At 50.9% G+C, this 19,109-nt stretch overlaps 6 protein-coding genes across 6 annotated transcripts; all 6 read left to right on the forward strand.

The window, feature by feature from the left end:
- Positions 1–1,750: 1,750 nt before the first annotated feature.
- On the forward strand, positions 1,751–6,868 carry N7458_006392 (uncharacterized protein; the record flags this gene model as incomplete). Its single annotated transcript, XM_056909774.1, has 2 exons — positions 1,751–6,307; positions 6,365–6,868. The coding sequence occupies 2 exons, from the start codon at positions 1,751–1,753 to the stop codon at positions 6,866–6,868; spliced, it is 5,061 nt and encodes a 1,686-aa protein (XP_056765478.1).
- A 26-nt stretch (positions 6,869–6,894) lies between these two features.
- Positions 6,895–7,617, forward strand: N7458_006393 (uncharacterized protein; the record flags this gene model as incomplete). Its single annotated transcript, XM_056909775.1, has 1 exon — positions 6,895–7,617. The coding sequence occupies one exon, from the start codon at positions 6,895–6,897 to the stop codon at positions 7,615–7,617; it is 723 nt and encodes a 240-aa protein (XP_056765479.1).
- Positions 7,618–8,944: 1,327 nt separating this feature from the next.
- On the forward strand, positions 8,945–10,106 carry N7458_006394 (Ulp1 protease family protein; the record flags this gene model as incomplete). Its single annotated transcript, XM_056909776.1, has 6 exons — positions 8,945–9,004; positions 9,059–9,086; positions 9,230–9,279; positions 9,337–9,356; positions 9,427–9,978; positions 10,052–10,106. 6 exons carry the CDS (start codon positions 8,945–8,947, stop codon positions 10,104–10,106), a joined length of 765 nt encoding a protein of 254 aa, XP_056765480.1.
- Positions 10,107–11,097: 991 nt separating this feature from the next.
- N7458_006395 (uncharacterized protein) lies at positions 11,098–11,814 on the forward strand (the record flags this gene model as incomplete). Its single annotated transcript, XM_056909777.1, has 1 exon — positions 11,098–11,814. The coding sequence occupies one exon, from the start codon at positions 11,098–11,100 to the stop codon at positions 11,812–11,814; it is 717 nt and encodes a 238-aa protein (XP_056765481.1).
- A 1,200-nt stretch (positions 11,815–13,014) lies between these two features.
- N7458_006396 (uncharacterized protein) lies at positions 13,015–14,076 on the forward strand (the record flags this gene model as incomplete). Its single annotated transcript, XM_056909778.1, has 2 exons — positions 13,015–13,337; positions 13,398–14,076. The coding sequence occupies 2 exons, from the start codon at positions 13,015–13,017 to the stop codon at positions 14,074–14,076; spliced, it is 1,002 nt and encodes a 333-aa protein (XP_056765482.1).
- A 2,860-nt stretch (positions 14,077–16,936) lies between these two features.
- Positions 16,937–18,929, forward strand: N7458_006397 (MDR family MFS transporter; the record flags this gene model as incomplete). Its single annotated transcript, XM_056909779.1, has 7 exons — positions 16,937–17,143; positions 17,219–17,414; positions 17,471–17,690; positions 17,747–18,100; positions 18,156–18,271; positions 18,331–18,588; positions 18,640–18,929. 7 exons carry the CDS (start codon positions 16,937–16,939, stop codon positions 18,927–18,929), a joined length of 1,641 nt encoding a protein of 546 aa, XP_056765483.1.
- Positions 18,930–19,109: the final 180 nt, after the last annotated feature.

A 19,109-nucleotide genomic window follows, 5' to 3' on the forward strand; every position in this document is an offset into this window, starting at 1 on the left:
CAGGACGGCAGGCAGCTTCAGCCACTGCCGGTCCTCGATCATGAGATACGTAGTCATTCAGTACTATTTAACTTCAAGTGAACCAGAGTATTGTAGTATGTATACTCTACTACTACTGTATGGCCTAAAAAGTCCAGACAGCCCGGACCATGTTTTCCAAAAAAAAAAAAAAATCGAAAAAAAATCGAGTGACCCACGGAACGGGGCGAGGGTCTAGAAAGGCCTGTACACTTTATACGGGACTTACATAACCCACAGTACCAACCGAGTTAGTTATTAGTTAACAACGAGCCTTCAGGAACTAGGTTCAGTGTGCAATTGCGTCCCCACTGCGTCAGCCCGTTCCATGTTTGGGCGGACTTTGGGGCAGGGGGAACTGGATGTTCCTGGATTCTTTTTGGGGATTTCGAGATGTTGCAGACGGACAGTTCCTGATTTTCAGGGGAGAGATGACGGGCGTACTTGGAATATTTAAGACGTGTGTGCTCTAGACGGTGCATGGCAGGTCAAGTTGGTTCATCGCCGGCTTAAATTTCCCATATACTCCGAGATACTAGAAAAGCCTGCCGATAGGTAATAAGGTATAGTCGATACTGGACTATCACTGCACACTAGTGACAGGAGATACAGAGACCCTGCTGCGAAGTTCAGTGTCCGTCTGCATACTCTGTGTCGTTGACCGAATCAGCATACTTGATAGCTGTACTCCGTACTCCGTCCCGTATGTGGGATCAAAGAATCGCGTCTCAAATGAACAAAGGAGGGAATCCACCACACGCTTCCACGGTTTCATCTTCGAAGACGCCAAAGCCTGACTAAGGGTCCTACTCACAATGGGACCTACGACGGACTGACGACTTCTGTGCGAAAGATCAAGACCTCGCTTCTTTCTTCCGAGTCGCTGTCGGGGTTTCATGTGCTCGACTGGTCAACCCGAGACCTGACCCTCTCTCTCTCTCTCTCTCTCTCTCTCTCTTTCAAATCCTTCAAACTCACCGATCTTCAAACCTAACCTGTCTTATTCCTCCGTACCTTTTTTTTCTCTCCCACCAGCCACTTCCCTGTCAAGTATTTGGTTTCTACTACTCCCTATCATATCTCGCGTTCGCTTCTTTCTGCAGACCTGGCGATCGACACTGCAGTCCAGCCAGCGGCCCCCCCTCCCAGCCGGCCCCCCGAAGCTAACGATCTGACCCGGCGGTCTGCCCTATCATTTTCCCCGTTGTTCGCAAAAGAAGAAGACAAATCTGGCTGAAGAGACGAGCAAACGTCAGTGCCGCTAACTCCTGGCGCCCGCTCTCATTCGTCCTCCAACCTTTGTCCGGGCTCTTCCCGCTGACGCCCCCCCTCAAGGCTACTGCTAGTCTACTACGACCGGAGTGGCTCGTCAGGTCTGAAGTCACCTCGCACACCTCATCGGCCGATCCCTCCGTTCTCCCACCGCCGCGCGATCGTCGCTTCCACCTCGGACGAGAACAAGACCTCCGAGATCTCTCCCGCTCCTCCTCTCCTCCCCGCCCTGCTATTTCCTCTCAATATTTCCCCCCACCCTTTCCACTCTCGAAAACCTCGAGATCTCGACTCTCCGTGGGACTGGCTGCCTCGAACATGCTTCTGAATGGGGGTGCGCCACCCAGCGATTGTTTTGTAGCCTGAGCCGATTCCCTCTGTGATATCATCCGTTGGGCGTCCGTTCCGTCCAACCCGGGCCAACGCATCAGTCCACGTCGCTTGGCCTGGAATATGCAAAATGTCCGGCAGCGGTGTCGAACAGGCATCTGGTGTTCGGAATCACGACCCGCCTCCGTTTGGGCGTCAATCCTCAGCGCCCGCTGTCAGCCAATCCGATCGTGGCAGCTCCTCTTCCTTTGAGACACCCCCCATCGCCTCGTCCCTCTCGAATTCCACGTATCCCTCCTTCCGATCAGGCCCCGACTCCGCCAATTATCTCGTCGCCGTGCAGGTACAACAGGATCTTCGTGGCCTTGACTCTTCCAACCCGGACGATTTCTACCGAAGTGAAGGTGTGCCCGCGGCAACCGATGGCAAGGTCGGAATCGACAATGTGACAAGTGCAAGGATGGACACAACTGGCTATAGCGACCTAACGGACAGGGTGTCCCCGCTGCCAACAGATAATGTAGACTATTCGCGTGCTAGACGGCCAGCGTATCGGTCGACGTCTGATTCGTCTGCTTTGAGAGGTCCGTCAGCATCGGTATCTTCCTCCTCCTCAAGAGCCCGACACCCTTCTTTCAAAGACCTGGTGAACAAATTCAACAAAACCTCCGACGAAGTTCTTCCCTTACCTACCGTCTCTCGATCCACCTCCCGGGCCGCAAGTCCTTCTGGAAGCTTTGAGAGCGACCACCCCTCACGAACCTTGCCGCGACGGCGTCACCTGCGCGGCGAATCTCCACCGCCAGTCTCCTCCACGAGCAACCCTAGGCTCCAGGCTGATCCAACACCTTCGTCACCGGAGCTCGAGCGCCCTGGACCAGATCCGTTAAGTACGGACGCCGTGATCCCTCCTCCGCTCTTTCAGCGCATTCCGCAGTCGCATCCTCGACGACCACTGTTTGGGGAGCTGTTATCGGTGAATACTCAGCTGAACAACCTGGGATTTGGTATCCCTTCACATATTAAACGTCGAGGCTCTGAAGGGAGCCTCCCCAGTCCGAATCCAGCTTTCCCCGACCAGTCTCAGCCTTCATCGGCTCGGTCACCATTAACGCCAACCGCATGGTATCTGGGACAAACAAGCTCTCTTGAAGCAGTACAGACTGGGTCGAACGGTGCAAGCAGCTATCATCGCAGAGCTCGAAGTGACTTGGCGAGTAATCCCTCAAGGGAGCCCCTTGCCGATCCGTGGACTCCCGACATGGCGGTTTCGGTGTCCTTGCAGCAGACAAAGCCGGGTGATGGGTCGCCCGGCAGCCCAAATTCCAGATCCCGCATTCCCGTCTCATCGCACCGTCTGCCAACTGCTTCCGGCCCCGAGTGCCACTCACCGACCTCGAATTCCAACTTTAGCAGTCGGTCCTCCGCCATTCCTCTGGCTCCGAAGGGCAGCAGCCGCCTTCCCAAACCGTCTGGAAAGGACAGTCCGCCCCGCATGGCGGACACCGGACCCGCTTCGTTTGCGATGACGGCGCGTGGTAGGCGTGACATGACGATCGGCCGAAGCCGTACCCAAGTCCCCGAACGAAGTCAGCTTCTCCAAGCATACATTGCTGCGCCGCCTCCAAAGAAATCACCCCCATTACGCAGCTCACGACCTCGCCAGCCGATCTCACAAAGTGGGCCAATGTCCCCGCGTTCTCGGATTAACGATAGGATATCAACATTACAACAAAAATCCGAACGTGATATTGAGCGACCACGCAGCCCTCGGACACGACTCCGACGATCCGAATTGGGTAATGTCGATTTTGAAACTCGCCGACAGCGAATCCAACAAGCTTTCAATCGCACAGTCCAGGAGAATGAGCGAAAGGAGGAAGCCGCTGCTGAACTTCGACGCCGTGCTCGAGAACAAGAGAAAGCCACTAACGGAGACGCTGGCACTCCAACGGATGAGCAGGAGACAACTCCCAGTGCTGCAACCGCTAATGAGAACGCTCTACCCTCTTCAGAGATGACCACGGTGGTAGTTCATTCGGCCAGCGCGCCCGTCGACGGGGATAGCCAACGACGCACTGTTCCTCAACTCCACCTAAACACGGCGGTAAATGTGACAGACAATAATGCGCCGCACACGATGATGGACTCCCCGACGCTGGGAAATCCTGAGGGCATTCATCACCAACCACGTAATATGGCGCATGATCAGAATCACGCCAACGACGTCGAGCCCAAATCGGCCATCACGACAGGCTCGAACGATACTCACGTCACCCAGTTCGACCCCGAGCCTCAGTCTAGCTTGCTTGAGCGGAAACCCAGCTTGTCTCATCGAACCCTGTTAAATCACATAATGCAGATTCGCGAATCAAGCTCGAGCAGCGATTCCTGTGACGAGCCAGACTGCAGTCTATCGGAGAATGATGACAAGGCATCGATCAAAATCATGCTTCGTGAATCGCCGTACTTGCGCTCTGGCAGTAGTACAGACACTGAGGGGCCCCAATCTGCGCCCTTGGAGCAGGTCCAAAATGCCGATCACCCGCAGAACCGATGGAGTCTGAGTTCGTGGGATTCATCCGTCCACAACAATCAGACCTCGACTTGTGATGAACAATGCGAGGAAAGTGGGGATGATGCAGGTTTGCAGGATGACCAGCCGACGGAACCAGCAACTCAATCTTGCTCGGCGGCTTCGACAGGCTCACCTTCGATCGACGAGAACGATACTACATCTCCTATCCAAGCAGACATCGGCTTGATGGGACCAGACACCGTTGAGACCTCGCAGCGGCCACAATCCGGTCATGCATTCTCTACTCCTCCCAGTTTGGCAAAACAAGGCCGCTGGGACTCTCGCCGTGTTACTCAGCTCTATCTGGAGGAATTGACCCGAGGCAGAGCAGGAAACAATAATAATAACAGTTCTGGAAGTGCCGTGAACAACTTACATCTTCCAGCTGGCCGCATGGCCCCCGTTGCTCCATCTCGAGCTCATGGTCACTCCAATAGCCTGACAGATAATCCGGTCTTCGTTCCCAGATACCAGGAAATCCCCGTCGCGGAGATTGTGCCAGGATTCCAAGAAGTACCAAGACCGGGCCACCAAAGATTGGACCATCTCTCCGGAGAGCCTTCAGCAACTTTGGCTGGACCAAGTGACTGGGAACATGCTTCTCCATCTATTATGGACTGGATGCAGATCGCTGCTGAAGACGAGGCTACCACGCCCGGAGGTGAAAAGGGTGGCGCTGCGGCTGATGGCTTGCCCACTCCACGCCTCCAAACAGCCGCAGTTGAACTCGAGGCCTCGCAGAGTCATGATTCCGGCCTCGGGCTGTCAACCAACATCCAGCCGCCAGCTCGTGGACCTGTAGAGCTGCCTGCTGGCACTTTCCGCTCCGGCAATGAATTGGACACCAACCAGAAGGCCCTTCCTGAGATCCCACAACTGCGCGCTGCACACAGCACTGAAAGCAGTGAAGATTCTACTTTCCACCGAGTAGATCCCACACAGTCACCTCAGGCAGCGGACTCATCTACAACCTCTTTGGCTCCATCCGCAGAACAATTCATTGGGGCTGAGCCGCCCGAGTCTCCTTCGTCCGAGCAGACCCGTCTGATAAAACGGTACAATATCATTCGGGAGCTCGTGTTGACCGAAAACATATTTGGCAAAGATATGAAGGTGGTTGAAGATATCTACAAAGGCACCTCCTCATCTTGTTTGGATCTCTCTGCAGAGGATGTCAAGATTCTGTTTTCCAACTCCGATCAGCTTGCGCAGTTCTCTTTCAACTTCCAAGACACGCTAAAGAGAGCTGCTCGCAGTATCTATATCATGTCAAAGTCTCAGCGGCGGAACAACAAGCGTAGTGCGCGTCACAGTCGTTCTGTCGAAGCCGCTGATGAGCAGAATAGTGCTGATGAGGGCAATACCGACCCCGAAAAAGATCGTGCCACTGCTATTGGCGAGGCTTTTCTGATCCACTTGGCCGAGATGGAGAAGGTGTATACCGAGTACTTGAAGAATCAAGGAGCTGCCAACAACAAGCTTCAAATCCTCCACCGCAATCAGAAGGTGTCTATCTGGCTGAATGAGTGTCGTGAATGGGCATCGGATCTTACCGACGCGTGGGATCTCGACTCCCTCATTGTCAAGCCTGTACAACGACTTACGAGGTATCCGCTCTTCCTGTTCCAGCTTCTTGAAACGACTCCCACCGACCACCCGGATCGTATTCATCTTCAGACTGCTTTCCAAGAAGTCACCGATATGACTGCTCGAATTAATGAGATGAAGAAGCGTGCGGAATTGGTGGGCCAAGCCGTTGGTCGGAAGCGCAATCAGTCCGATGTACGAGCAGGGTTGTCCAAGGCTTTCGGTCGTCGAACCGAGAAACTGCGCCAACAGGTTGGTCTTTCGGAAATGTTTCAAGACAAAGAGTATGATCATCTGTCCCAAAAGTTCGGCGAGCACTTTGCGGAACTACATGTGATCAAGAACGATGTGGTGATATATAAGGAGAACACCCAACAAGCAATGAGACAGCTCGGTGGATATATTGCGGCCATTGAAAATGTTATCGACGTGGACCAGTCCAGTTATGCTGAGTTGGAGAGTAAATGGCGCCGTTTCAATTCGTCGTTCCAGGAGATTGTTTCCGTCGCGCTGCCCGAACATGTGAGATTTCCCAGGGTACCCTCTGAGACGCAATGATTTCTAACCGTATTTCCCTAGCTCGAATTGATCACCAAGCGCGTGCAAGATCCGTTTGATTCGATCATTCGACTCTACCAAGGACCTGAGCGAGTCATGAGGAAGCGCAACAAGCGTCTTCTGGATTATGCTCGTTTCAAGGCCGCCAAGGACCGCGGCGACAAGCCTGACAAGAAGACCGCTGAACAAGGCGAGCAGTTCATTGCATTGAACGACACCCTCAAAGATGAACTGCCCAAACTCTTTGCTTTGACGGGTAAACTCACAGAAGCTGTGATGACAAACCTGCTTCAACTGCAGACCTTGTGGTGGAGCATGTTCCAGACGAGAATGGAAGCTTATGTCGACACCTTCCCTGATGACTTTGGCAAGATGATCAACGACTGGAGCAGCGACTACAGCTTCGCCGAAGCCCAGGTGCTCTCACTTGGTGTCTGCAATGGGTCCTTGCTTGCTGATACGGTCAACTTGGTCAACTTCAATACTCATTCCAATCTCAATTCCCCCGCCGTCCCTCCACCGTGAACAGCTCTTCTCATCGACCTGGCTCCATGGCCGAGGACTCGCCAAAGGTCTCTACCGACTTGGGGGTGGGTCAGCTCTTCCAGTCTCCCAATATGAGTCAGTCTGGTACCAGTCGCCATCGGGCCGATTCTTCCTTCTCTGGACGTGCGCCATATTCAGAGACCCCGGACCTGGGACGAAGTCAACTTTTGCAACAAGTGACCAGCACTCCTGGGTCTTCGTCAGATATGCGGTCCAACAGTGAGCCCTTCCCTTCCCTGCCAAGTCTGAGCTTGGACACGCCTTTCCTCGAAGATGTGATCAGTGCCTCCAATAGCGACAAAAATCCGCCAACGTCTCCCACTGATCGATACTCTGGCTTTTTCTCTTCCGCCATGCCAATGTCAGACTCTCCCAACGAGGTCGAGGTCCATCGGGGTCCCAAGATTCTTCCCGAAGGAGCCAAAGTTCTGTTTGTCGCAGCCAGCCTGTACAAGTTTGACATCGACCGTCCCCGGAGCGAGGCAGGTTTCCCATACCTGACCTACGAGTCCGGGGCAGTCTTTGATGTCTATGGCGAAAAGGGTGAACTTTGGCTCGCGTGTAACCAGGACGAGAATACGGAAGACCTGAAAGTCTCTCCTGAGGAACTTGCCGCGATGGACCCCGGCGCTCGTGCCATCATTTTGGCCGAAATTCAGAGGCGGAAGACCGAGAAAGAGAAGACTCTGGGGTGGATCTGGAACAAGCATTTCGTGAAGCTGGCGTGAGCGTCAACGCCAACTACATATCTCACCACTACCCCTCGCGTCACGAATTGTTCTCTCCTGTTTCCTGTTTCCTGTGCTGGCGGCTAGTCTTACCGAGCCCTCACCCATGTTCCGGCTATCTGTCACCATATTCTTACTTCATCATAGGCCAATGTGCCAGATAAAGCCAGGTAAGGGCTCACCTCTGCTTCCGACGGTTGTTTTTTGTTTTGCGCTCTGGCTCCGGGTGAGCCCCCCAAGCTGCGTTGATGGACGTTGCTTATGAGTTAATTGTTTTATCAATTCCGGTCCCTGAATACGCAGGAGGAACCGGTCATGTACGCTTAGATACCCCCTTTATTTATCATGATCAGTTGAATGAGCGTTCCATGATGTAGAGTATTTTACACCTCGGTTTCGTTTTTGTTTCCATATTTGAGTTTTTCCGTACACTATGATGTTCCGTATCATCATATGGCCTTAGAAAGAGTGATTTAGAAGGGTTTCTGAATACCCAGCTTCAAGTCTTGTCAAGGGCATTCATCCTCCTAGTCAAATAATCATCGATCTAGAAACTCGGTGTCGTTATCATGTGACCCGCCAGCGCGCCACATGTGACGCAGTAGCCCAACACCCCGACTTCTGCAGGGATCATTCCCTCCGTCCCTGAGCCAGTTCTCTTGTAAATAACCCTCAAGTCTACATGTCCACGGCAACGCCTGACTCCTAATACCCATCGCATCCATCCCAAAATCGCACCAACAAGCCTCGGTCACCGAGACCGCGGGTCCATCCATCCCTCCTTCCTTCCGCCGGTCACGAGCACCCCACCGAGTTTACCGGAACCATAGCGGGACCTGTGCTTACACGAGTCAGATCATCGTGCGGTGCCCAAGCGCACGACTGTGATACCTCGAATCCCCGCCAACCCGAACAGCAATCTTCCTCAACACTCGCGCCGTCATAGGGCTGACCGGCCTACCTCGCCGAAGCGCCGCCCAATCCGGAGTGCTATCCGATCGGTTTCCCCACTCGGTCAGTGCTGAAGAACTGCCGGTACATCTCACGATTCGACTCGGTTCATTGCCGTTATCCGTCGTCCTCCGGGTGTCTCTGTGATCGCTTCGTATCCTCTGTGTTGGGGTTACTTGTCTGGTCTCGGATTCCGGTACGTGGATCGTGATTTTGTGGCTGTCGACCTCGGAATCTAGTCGCCTAGTCATCGTTTCTTGGTGTTGCGCGTACTTGACCGTGGCGCAGCGGGAGATCTTCTTGTGGCGGGACGACATTGTTTTTTTGGGCCTGGCTGATCTGTCCAGCTTCTTCAAGATTTGCTATTCGGATCAATATGTTGGACGGCGGTTTGGGTAAATTGCAGAGGAGGATGAGGGGTCGGTTTGGTGATACCGTGAGTTGCCTTTTGTCTGGTCTTGGTCTTGACGTCCGGTTCTGATTCGCGCAGCTTAATCCAGATGATGCCTACTTGAGCTGTGAGTCTGAACACCTTTCGGAGTTACTCCTGATGAATGGGGATACTGACAAAACGTCTTTGCGCGCCGATAGATTACGACATTCGCTGTACGAATACGTTCTCCCGCGGTGATTCTAGACAATTTGGCTGATGCAGTTGCAGTAACGCGAGAGGACATGCAATCTCTCAAGAACGATTGGCTCACAGACAATGTGGGTTTAAGAGCGAGTCGTATCTGGTTTGTACAGCTGACGCTAACTCGTCCATAGATCATCTCCTTTTGGGAAGAGTAGGGTCCCTCGATTCGACCATGCACTCGACACGATCCCGAAGCCAACGCTGATATCCGGTTGCTCTAGATACCTGGAACATGAATTCCTTTCCCGATACAAGACCTCCAACATCGTCCTCCTCCGACCCAGCATGTCGTTCATGCTCCTCCAGACACCCGACCCCCGCACCCTCCGCCAAGCTCTTCCCGACTTCTCTCGAACCACGCACGTCTTCCTCCCCATAAACGATTGCCATAACGTCACACAAGCAGAAGGTGGCACGCATTGGTCATTACTGTTGATCTCCATCGTTGATGGAATTGCATTCCACTATGACTCGTTGGTCTTTGGAAACCACGACGAGGCCAGATACGTCACCACACAATTCAGCAAGCTCCTCGGACGCCCGCTCGCCTGGCAACACCTGCGAGACTCGCCCCAACAAGATGGAGGAAGTGATTGCGGTGTGTTCGTTTGCATGAACATGCGCCATCTCCTTCTAAAGCGACTCCTCATGGCCAGTGCGCACGAGAAGGTCAGCATGAGTCTCGGCGGACGGAAGATGGACCCCAGCGCCTCGCGCAAGGAAATGGCCAAAATCATCGAAGGATTCAGGAAGGAAGGTGAACGACGGCGATCGTGAGTAGCCTTGCCTACATGCAGTTCGCCTTCCTTTTCCGAGATATAAACGCTAACCGTTTGAGCTATATAGGGCTAGCGCAAGTCCCATGGGCAAGAAATCGCGCAGTCCCCCACGGATTGAGTAATGAATCCAGTCTTGTTATGAGTCTACGCCTTTTATGCTTCTCCTTTTGTGTTTTTTGTATGCATTCTTTCATCAGAAAATGAATAAACCACAATGGACAAAGACATTGGTGGGTGTGTACTTACAAAGCGTTGCATTACTTCCGAGTTTCGACTTTCGGTGATATGATTATGTTTGCTGGTTGATACAATAATACATTTATTCTGTACAAGCATTGGTTCCTTCATCAGCCTTGATGGGTTTTGGAGCTGTATTACTTGCATCACACTGCGTATGATCATTGTTTGTATATTAATCGTTTGCTTCGACACTTTCCTCGACATCAACGGCATGTCACTCTAAATGTAGAGAAGTCCAGCCAACTTGGAGTAAGTAGACTAGGTCTGGCTTGAACAATATCTGGCAACTCCTGGTAGAATGGCGCAGATGGTGATATCCAAGTTCGTCGTACGCGATGGGAGAGATTCATGACTCGATATCAGCTACCTAGATGTCTGTCTAGCTGACACGGGTGGATTTGGTATAACCTTGTAAAAGAATCGTTATATTTGACTGTTCGAGGTAAGTCAAATTGATATCAAGTTAGGAATATCTTTAATAAGAACTCAGCAGTTGAACCCCAGTCATGATTTCAAAGGGCTCTTCGTCTAATGGCTTGATATCAAACGTAAACAGCAATCAAGATGTTTGTAGGTTACCACTGGCAACGCACAAGACGAGATCATGCTTGATTGTTTGATGCTATTGTGATTCAACTTGGGACGAACGTACTTACCAGAAGTGTCGCTGTGGTTACAAACATATCAACTCTTCCTCTGCTCTCTCATCTGTTCCTTCCTCTTCTCTTCAACACCATTACGGTTATCAAGTTCCTTCCATTCATGATTCACTTCTACATTTCCATCTTGCTCTATCGTTTCTTCTCCGCGCCAATGGTTAGCCCTCTCATCCTTATTCCTTCCTCTTTCATCTCTTTTATCAACTCTCGCAGAATGACTTCGTATCTTGCCTCCACTCAGCTCGCAGTACGATCTCGCCTGCCCGTTGCCAACTCTTGCCTTAGACAGGCACTTATTCGACGTCCCTTCATCACGCTCCAAAAAGGATCTCGCCTTCCTGTTCTTGTACGCGAGCAGGTTCTTCTTCCTCCCTCTCCTCCCATCCCTATTTTATCTCCATCCTCTCCTACTTCTCTTCTTCTCCGTCCCAAGCTCGTGAAGAGACGACAGGCCCGAGAGGCACGACCTCGTCGATGGGTTCAGTCGCCACGCAGCTCAGCAAATTCGTCAGAACGGCAATCCTCGGTTTCTCCTTCGTCCTTGCAGGCCAAGAAGAAGCCTCCCGATGTCACTGCCGCCCGAGATGAGCCCATAATTACTGGCAAGAAGTATGTCTCATTCGGAGGAGTTTCCGTTATCAGGCACCCCGGCTGGATCAATCCGTCAGAGCACGTCTTTGACCTCCCTCCCCAAGAGCCTGTCCCGCGGAGAGCAATGCCACCGACTCTCTCAGCCCACGACGCTTTATGCTGGCCTGACTGGGCCCTCCGAACAAGCCTACAACTTGATATCCATCTCGCCGAAGACTGTGCCAACCCGAATTGTGCCTGGAACTCAGTCGCCCAGTATCGCCGGTGGCTTCCTTCGTGGTCGAATGTCGAGCTTTTTCGATCGTGGTCATTCGTCGCTATAAAGCTGAATAAACGGTGAGTGTTTCCTCGTCCTGATATTGCCGATGATGTCTGGCCCAGCCCGGGTCGTTTGCATCTATTGGGATTGGTTATTTATGGACATTGGAATTTCGTGGTTTCTGCTGGCATGAGGAGATATTCGCTTTTTGGTGCTGCTTTGGGAACTCTTCTTGGTCTATTTGTCTTGCTATTTGGTGGTAAGCAGTGTTTTGGATGAGGATTCAAGACCCTGTACCTTGATAAACTCGTATGAATGTTGTGTCTTACAATAATGCTAATTTAACTAGCTGAAGTGCCAATGCAAGCCTGGAACTTGCGCTAACTCCCCAATAAGAGGCATCTGTATACATTTTATGGTATAAACTTCATCATGGAACGGTCGCGTACTAGAGAACCGTGGCGTAGGTGTAGCGTTAGCCCTAGTATATATCTTCACCGGGGGTACTGTAGTTAGAAATTTAATGGGTGATCGCCGGGTGCGAGTTCTGTGAGATCCCTTTGCTGAAATCATATCTTATGGTGCAAGGTAGGACTACTTTCGATGACGATGGAGGTCAGGGTAAATGTACAAACCCAGAATTTGAGATCTTCTGTAGAAAAGAACTTCCGGTACCCAATTAACATAGAGGATCTATCAATCATGAACTCCAGGTACTGGTAAATCGTTGTTTTAAACATTGACATGCCAGAGCAGGCAAGGGGTTTCCTATTTAAGCGACTTTATCCAAATACAACAAAAGTAGATCCCCCAACCAATCCGGACTCAAGGGGTTGAATTTCCATCACCCTTTCCCCCCGAACTGCCACCGAAAAATGCTGTAAGTATCATGATTCAAACATTCTTGGCGCTCCGAGGCTGAAGCTTGGCAGGAGCCTCAACCCAGCCAGCCGGGCTCAGAGATAGAATCCTACCGTTGATCAAGTTTGAGCTTCGGCTTGCCCCATCGTGGCACCTTTGTGGGACTAGCTCTCATTCTTGATCTTATGGACCGACCTCAGAGCATACCGTTTAACTATTTTCTTGTTCGATGTCCTAAAGAAGAAGTATCTACCGGGATCAGCAGCATGGAGATTGCTAGCTCAACATTAACTTGAAGGAGAGGTAAAGTATTTAGTCCAGAATATACTCATTCTGATCCAATCTTCTCTCTATTCTTCTTCTTTTTCCTCCGCTCAGGCCCAACTACTTTGATTTTCACTAATATCATCCAGTTCCAATATGCCTTGTCGCGCGGAGATTCTGGCCCTTTCGGCCCTGTTGATGCACGCCCTTCCTGCCATGGCTCATCCAGCTGCAGGAGGGATTCCTGGGTTGACCGAAGGAACCAATGGCGTTGCAAACGTTGGCAACTTCCACGAGGACCATGACTTCGACTATGGTCTGGCTTATGAGTTCACGCACAGTCCTCAACAGGGTGCTGAAGAGGGGCCTGATGGCCACTGCGGCGGTGGACACGGAGGATATGGAGGCTGGAGATGGTGGCCAAGGAGGGGGGGTGGTGATGGCGGCGGTTATCTTCCCACCGTGACCGTTAGCGATTGGTAAGATTATCCATGTGCCCAGTGAATCGATTGAATCTATACTAACAACGGCATGGATAGCACGAGCACAGTCCCTGCTACAACAATCACTATTACTATTGATAACGGCAGCGGCACCGCCACTGTCACTGAGACAGATACTTTGATTTCCAGTATCACCGAGTGTACTGCGACTACGACGGACGTAACTACCGTCACCGTTGATGGACCAACCACGACCCAAACTATTACCACAGCGGGACCCACGACTACTTCCACCGTTACGACGGGAGAAGCAACAGTGATAGAGCCTGGATCCACTGAAACGGAAACTGTCACCGAGACATCGACCTCCATCGACACTACCACGATCACGAACATGCAGGTCATCACTTCGACCGAGACCGTCACGAGAACGGACACTCTCGAAGTTACGACCACTGTGACTTCTGATGACTGCTCAAACACTGGCGGAGGTGGCGGTAACATCGACTATGGCACATGCTCGGACCCGTACATTCTATACGAGTACGGTCTTGATGGTCGCACTGAATACGCCTATACCACTCGCAACCAGGCCGATTTCCCATTCGGTTCCTCACCGACCATCGGCAGTGTGGCTAATCTGATCTGCAACCGCCTACGCAGCCCATGCAATGCGCCCCAGTCAACCATTGATCTGTGCTACGAGGCAGAGGATGCCGTGGCTAACCTGTCTGGCCAAAATGCTGCTGATGTGGGGAACGCTATGATGACCTAAGAGCGTTGCTATGATGGGCCATATTTTATCTATGATTTTGTGTAATTGGACTGAGTCTGGTGCTTTGTCGATGTCAGCGTTGACGCCGACCGAGTATATGGATGGTGGGGCTTTTCGCGGATGTCAAGTCTGATATTGTACAATGTGTCAATTCAATTTATCGCTTAATCTCTGGTACTCTCTTTTCGTTATTCGCCTTGTTCATGCCTTCTTTTTCCAGCTGGCGAATATGTTTACCGCCATTAATGATAGCTTACGAGGGCCAATAAAGCCGTTTAAGAACATACCGTTGCATCACTATGAGAATTGCAGCGTATCAGGTTTTCTCAAATAAACAATTCCCTCCCATATCTAATCTACAGTAGCACAGATTACTGTGAGTTGCCAGCAGCTCATACTTGTAGGGATTTGCGTGTGGAGGTTGGCGATTGCCGCTTCAATTGCATTCGCAGGAGTGGTCGATCCGGAAAGATATTCTCTATCACGACTGATGGATCTGCTTTATTAGCCGCACTGGTAAGTAAGCAAGGATATTGGTACGCTCCAAGAATCCATACAAATAACTACTCTCTGACCCTACACCGAGTTATTTCAGGATTCCGGGAGCTGTGACCAATTCGCATGGCCCAGGGACAGCCCTCAGCTCCTCATATCAATGTAAAATTTCCCAATCCTCTCTGCCACTTTGTGTATCACATTTTCCCCGTCAAAGTATCCAATTTGGTCTCTTCAGTGCAGTAGTGATAAGGGCACGGTAGTTCTCGCGAAACGGGCTAAAGTAGTGCTGTGCTAGGGATTTTGTCTCTGTAGCTTCCGCTACCTTTCTGGCGTCCTCGGTATCCACATCGCTATGAACATCCCTACCTAAGTAGCCTTCTTAATGATTGCTTAGATCTTCCACAACCCGAGGTCCTTGGTACCGCCCGTACCAACAGCCTTGGTTCCCATATGCTTGTGGTAAAGTAACAGAAGTGCAACCGCATGATATACAACCTATGTATTGATTTTGGACTTCGACTTGACTAACTCGTCCTTTGATGCAGGGTATATCTATGTGTCACACTTCATGAATGCTACCGTAGACCATATCATGATAAGGCTGGCGCGTCTACGACGGGAACAGGTTTTCTAATATCGTCGAATTGGGGGGCCTGATTCTGCTGAAGCAATGAGATAATGTTGGGCGCCTTGATCCAGTCGTAAATATGAACAATCGAGCTCATGGCCTGGACAGGAAGATGATATGTATGGGCAGGTATCAGTACCTAGTTGCAATGGGTAGGTTGCTGAGACACGGAGCTAGATAGTGAGTGGGGAGAGAGTTAATACCCTTTGCAGGCTAGTTAGTTAGAGGGAGTCTCTCTTGTACTAAAAATCTCAGCTGGGCGGCCTTAGGTATCCAATTTTCCTTTGTTACAGTATTACAGTAAAGGTTCACTTTATCAGCCAATCAAACCCTGTTGTTTTCACAATACCAGTAAATTACCAGACGTTTCTCCCTCATCGCATCCCTGTCTTTGTCAAAGACAGAACAGTCACCGCTCCAATAGCAGTATCCAAACCAGTCGATCTGTCTCGGGGTCGAGTTCCGAAACCACGTGGGTTGAACCAAGAACGATCAATGGAGCGAGAAACTAATGCATCAGCTCATGCCAGGTCGCGTTCAAGTGGTACGCCAGCTTCAAGTCGAAGGAGGACCTCAACCTTCCTCCACTCACTCTTGAGGTACAATTCTAGCATTTGAAGGGTTCTAATACATTATTACTGATCCAAAGTAGCCTGAAGGGCTCTACCGAATCCACTGCAACGGGCTGTTCTGCCGCGTTCCGGGATGTCCCAAAGTAGTCTGTTCAAGCCCCCTTCCCCACCAGCCAGAACGAACTAGTTCTGAACGAGTAAAAGGACTTGTTTGATAGCAAAATTTAACAAGTTTTCAACTGTCCAGACTTCTACAACGCTCTTTACAAGGACCACTTCGCTCAGCCAGGGATGACAGCGGCTGTCCCCATCAAAATCGAGTCCGACTCCGAATACGACCTGGATTCTATCAAGGGCGAGGATATTGAGTGGGATTCCCAAATCAGATCGATGATGGGTCGCTGTATTCGGGGCAACATTATGCCGACATGAGTCCAGAATATGTCAGGCTCGCACCCAGGGTCATGAAGTAGCATACGAGAACACACACCTTCGGATCAGAACAAGTACAATCTCACCTTCTAAATTGAGAAGCAAATATGCCCAGCCTGAAAAGTAGTGAGGAACTCTGTTGTGAGGTCGAGCTAGCCACAGGCGATCTTAAACCCGACAGGGCGGAAGGCGCTTGTTCAATGTTGAATCACGAATTCACGGACGAACATCTCCTACTTTCGAGCCCCTCCATTTGTCAGACTCGGATTTAAGAATAAATCTCCGGTACCGAAGTAGCAGAGAGTTAAAGATCTACAATGGCAAATCGCTTTGCAGGTTAGTTCGGGGCGCCTGATTCCAATAATTCAAAATGACTAGGTCCCGTACCGACACGAGCCTTGCGAGAATGAAAACTCGGTCCAAAATTTTCGGACGAGAGCCCGCACCATTCCACTTCGACCAAACGCGATAATATCTACAATTGGCTTATATTAAACTCTAATCAACGGGCCAAATTTACGGATGAATGGTATTGACTCACAATCTGTAAGGCTGACTCTTGCGGCTGAAATGGAGACTTCAAGCGCAAGGGAGGATAACGCAAACGGCCGTAAAGTCGGACTTAGCAACCGGACAGTTGGTTCGTAGTTTAAAACTACATAACAAGGCCCACCAGCCTTGAATATTTTGATTCTCGTTGATTTGGAATTTCCTAGAGATTTCAGCAGCCATGTCTCAAACCTCGAGCAGTCGCCCACCAAGCGAGAAGCCGGACATTGACGACTTGGCCGCAAGGCAAGATGAGAAGCAAATTGAAGATGGCGAGAAGGGTGCAGGTAGCCCTGACGAGGGACCCCAAGAGCATTCTAAAGGCTTCGCTTTGGCTATGGTGATTGTGGCTCTCGTTTTGAGTGTTTTTCTTGTTGCTCTTGATATGGTAATTTTTTTTTTTTTTTTTTTTTTTTTGGAGATCAAGTTAGTTCGAAACAATCCCAGCTGATACCACCCACAGACCATCATTGCAACGGCCATTCCTCGCATCACCGATCAGTTCCATAGTTTTGATCAGATTGGCTGGTACGGCTCGGCCTTTTTCGTCACTCTGGCAGCTTTCCAATCCGTCTGGGGAAAGGCTTACAGGTACTTCCCTCTCAAAATGGGGTTCGTGGTTGCCATCTCGATCTTTGAGCTCGGGAGTCTACTTTGCGGTAAAGTCCCACACATCCATCCATGTGTGAGCAAGATCTAACAGAGGATATTGCAGGCGTCGCGCCCAACAGCAACACACTCATTGCTGGAAGAGCTATAGCAGGCATTGGTGCTGCTGGCCTTGCTTCAGGGTGCTACACGATCATTGCCCTCGCTGCGCCGCCTCGTCTGCGGCCCGCCTTTACAGGAATCCTCGGAGCTACATATGGATGTGCCAGCGTTGTCGGTCCTCTTATCGGTGGAGCATTCACTGATCACGTTAGTTGGCGGTGGTGGTAAGCTTCTCGCATATATGGGATCAGTTCGTTACTCCGGCTAACTAATAGTTCAGCTTCTACATAAATCTGCCTATTGGCATATGCTCTGCGATTGTCATTTTCGTATTCTTCAAGACCCCGGCGGCCGCGAAGCCCGTTGACGCCACTTGGAAGGAGAAAATCTTGCAAATGGACTTTCTCGGAACTGCAATCATCCTTGCCGGTATGATCTGCTATCTTCTTGCCATGGAGTGGGCTGGCGTCACCAAGTCGTGGAACTCCGGAAGTGTGATCGCACTCCTGGTCGTCTTCGGGGTTTGCATCATTCTTTTCGTCTTGAACGAGTGGTGGCAGGGCGCGAGAGCCCAACTGGAGTTTAGTAAATTGTCACAGAGAACATTGGCTGGTGTCTGTGTCTATACCGTCTTGTGAGTCCGCTGCTCGTCCAAGTTAGCGAAGAAATATTGCTAACAGGAGGCTAAGCCTTTCGGGTACCTTTTTCGTTCTTCTATATTACCTGCCTATTTACTTCCAGGCTATCCATGGTGTATCTGCAGAGGAATCTGGCATTCAAAATCTTCCAATGATAATAGCAGTCTGTGAGTCAAATCTTTCAAAGTGGTACTTGGTACTTGGATCGCATAGCTGATTTTCCCAGCACTCTCAACTGTCATTTCAGGTGGCCTCATATCGACCTTCGGCCACTACGGACCCATCCTGCTTATCGGGAGCGCTATGGCTACGGTTGGCACTGGCTTGCTCTACACGCTTCAGGTCGATTCACCCTCTTCTCACTGGATCGGCTACCAAGTCCTAGCAGGGTTCGGAATGGGACTGACATTCCAAATTCCAATCATCGTTGCTCAGTCCACCTGCGAGATCAATGAGGTCTCTCATGTCACGGCCATCACCCTCTGTAAGTGATGAACTTCATGTTTGTGCGGGCGGGAGTACTGACTGGTCCAAGTTTTCCAAATGATAGGTGGCGCAATCTTCATCTCCGCGGCACAATCTATCTTCGGGAACAAGCTTGTGCAGCGCCTCGTCGTGAACGTGCCAAATATCGATCCGTCGATTATAGTAGGCGGCGGCGCAACGGGGTTCCGCAGCTCACTGCCCGCTTCGGCCACGCCGGGAATTGTGCTCTCGTACATGCAGAGCCTGCACATCGTATTCGCACTTTCCATCGCCCTCGCCGGTATGGCGACGCTGATGAGCATCATTCCGAAATTCGAGAAGATCAAGATCAGGATGTGAGAGAAAGAGAGAAAGAATTTAGACAGGGAGCGTGTATGACTGGCAGAATTGGGGTTTTAGATTTGCTAGAGAATCTGCCAGCGCTCTCATAGATATTAGCTGCCAGCGCCCGTTCGTTTTCCTATGACTCGGGCTATCTTTGGAAGTATAAAAGTAATAATTCAATCACTACTCTTTTAC

The sequence above is a fragment of the Penicillium daleae genome, assembly GCF_028827525.1.
Source record: "Penicillium daleae strain IBT 16125 chromosome Unknown utg000006l_segment0_segment0, whole genome shotgun sequence".
NCBI lineage: Eukaryota > Fungi > Ascomycota > Eurotiomycetes > Eurotiales > Aspergillaceae > Penicillium > Penicillium daleae.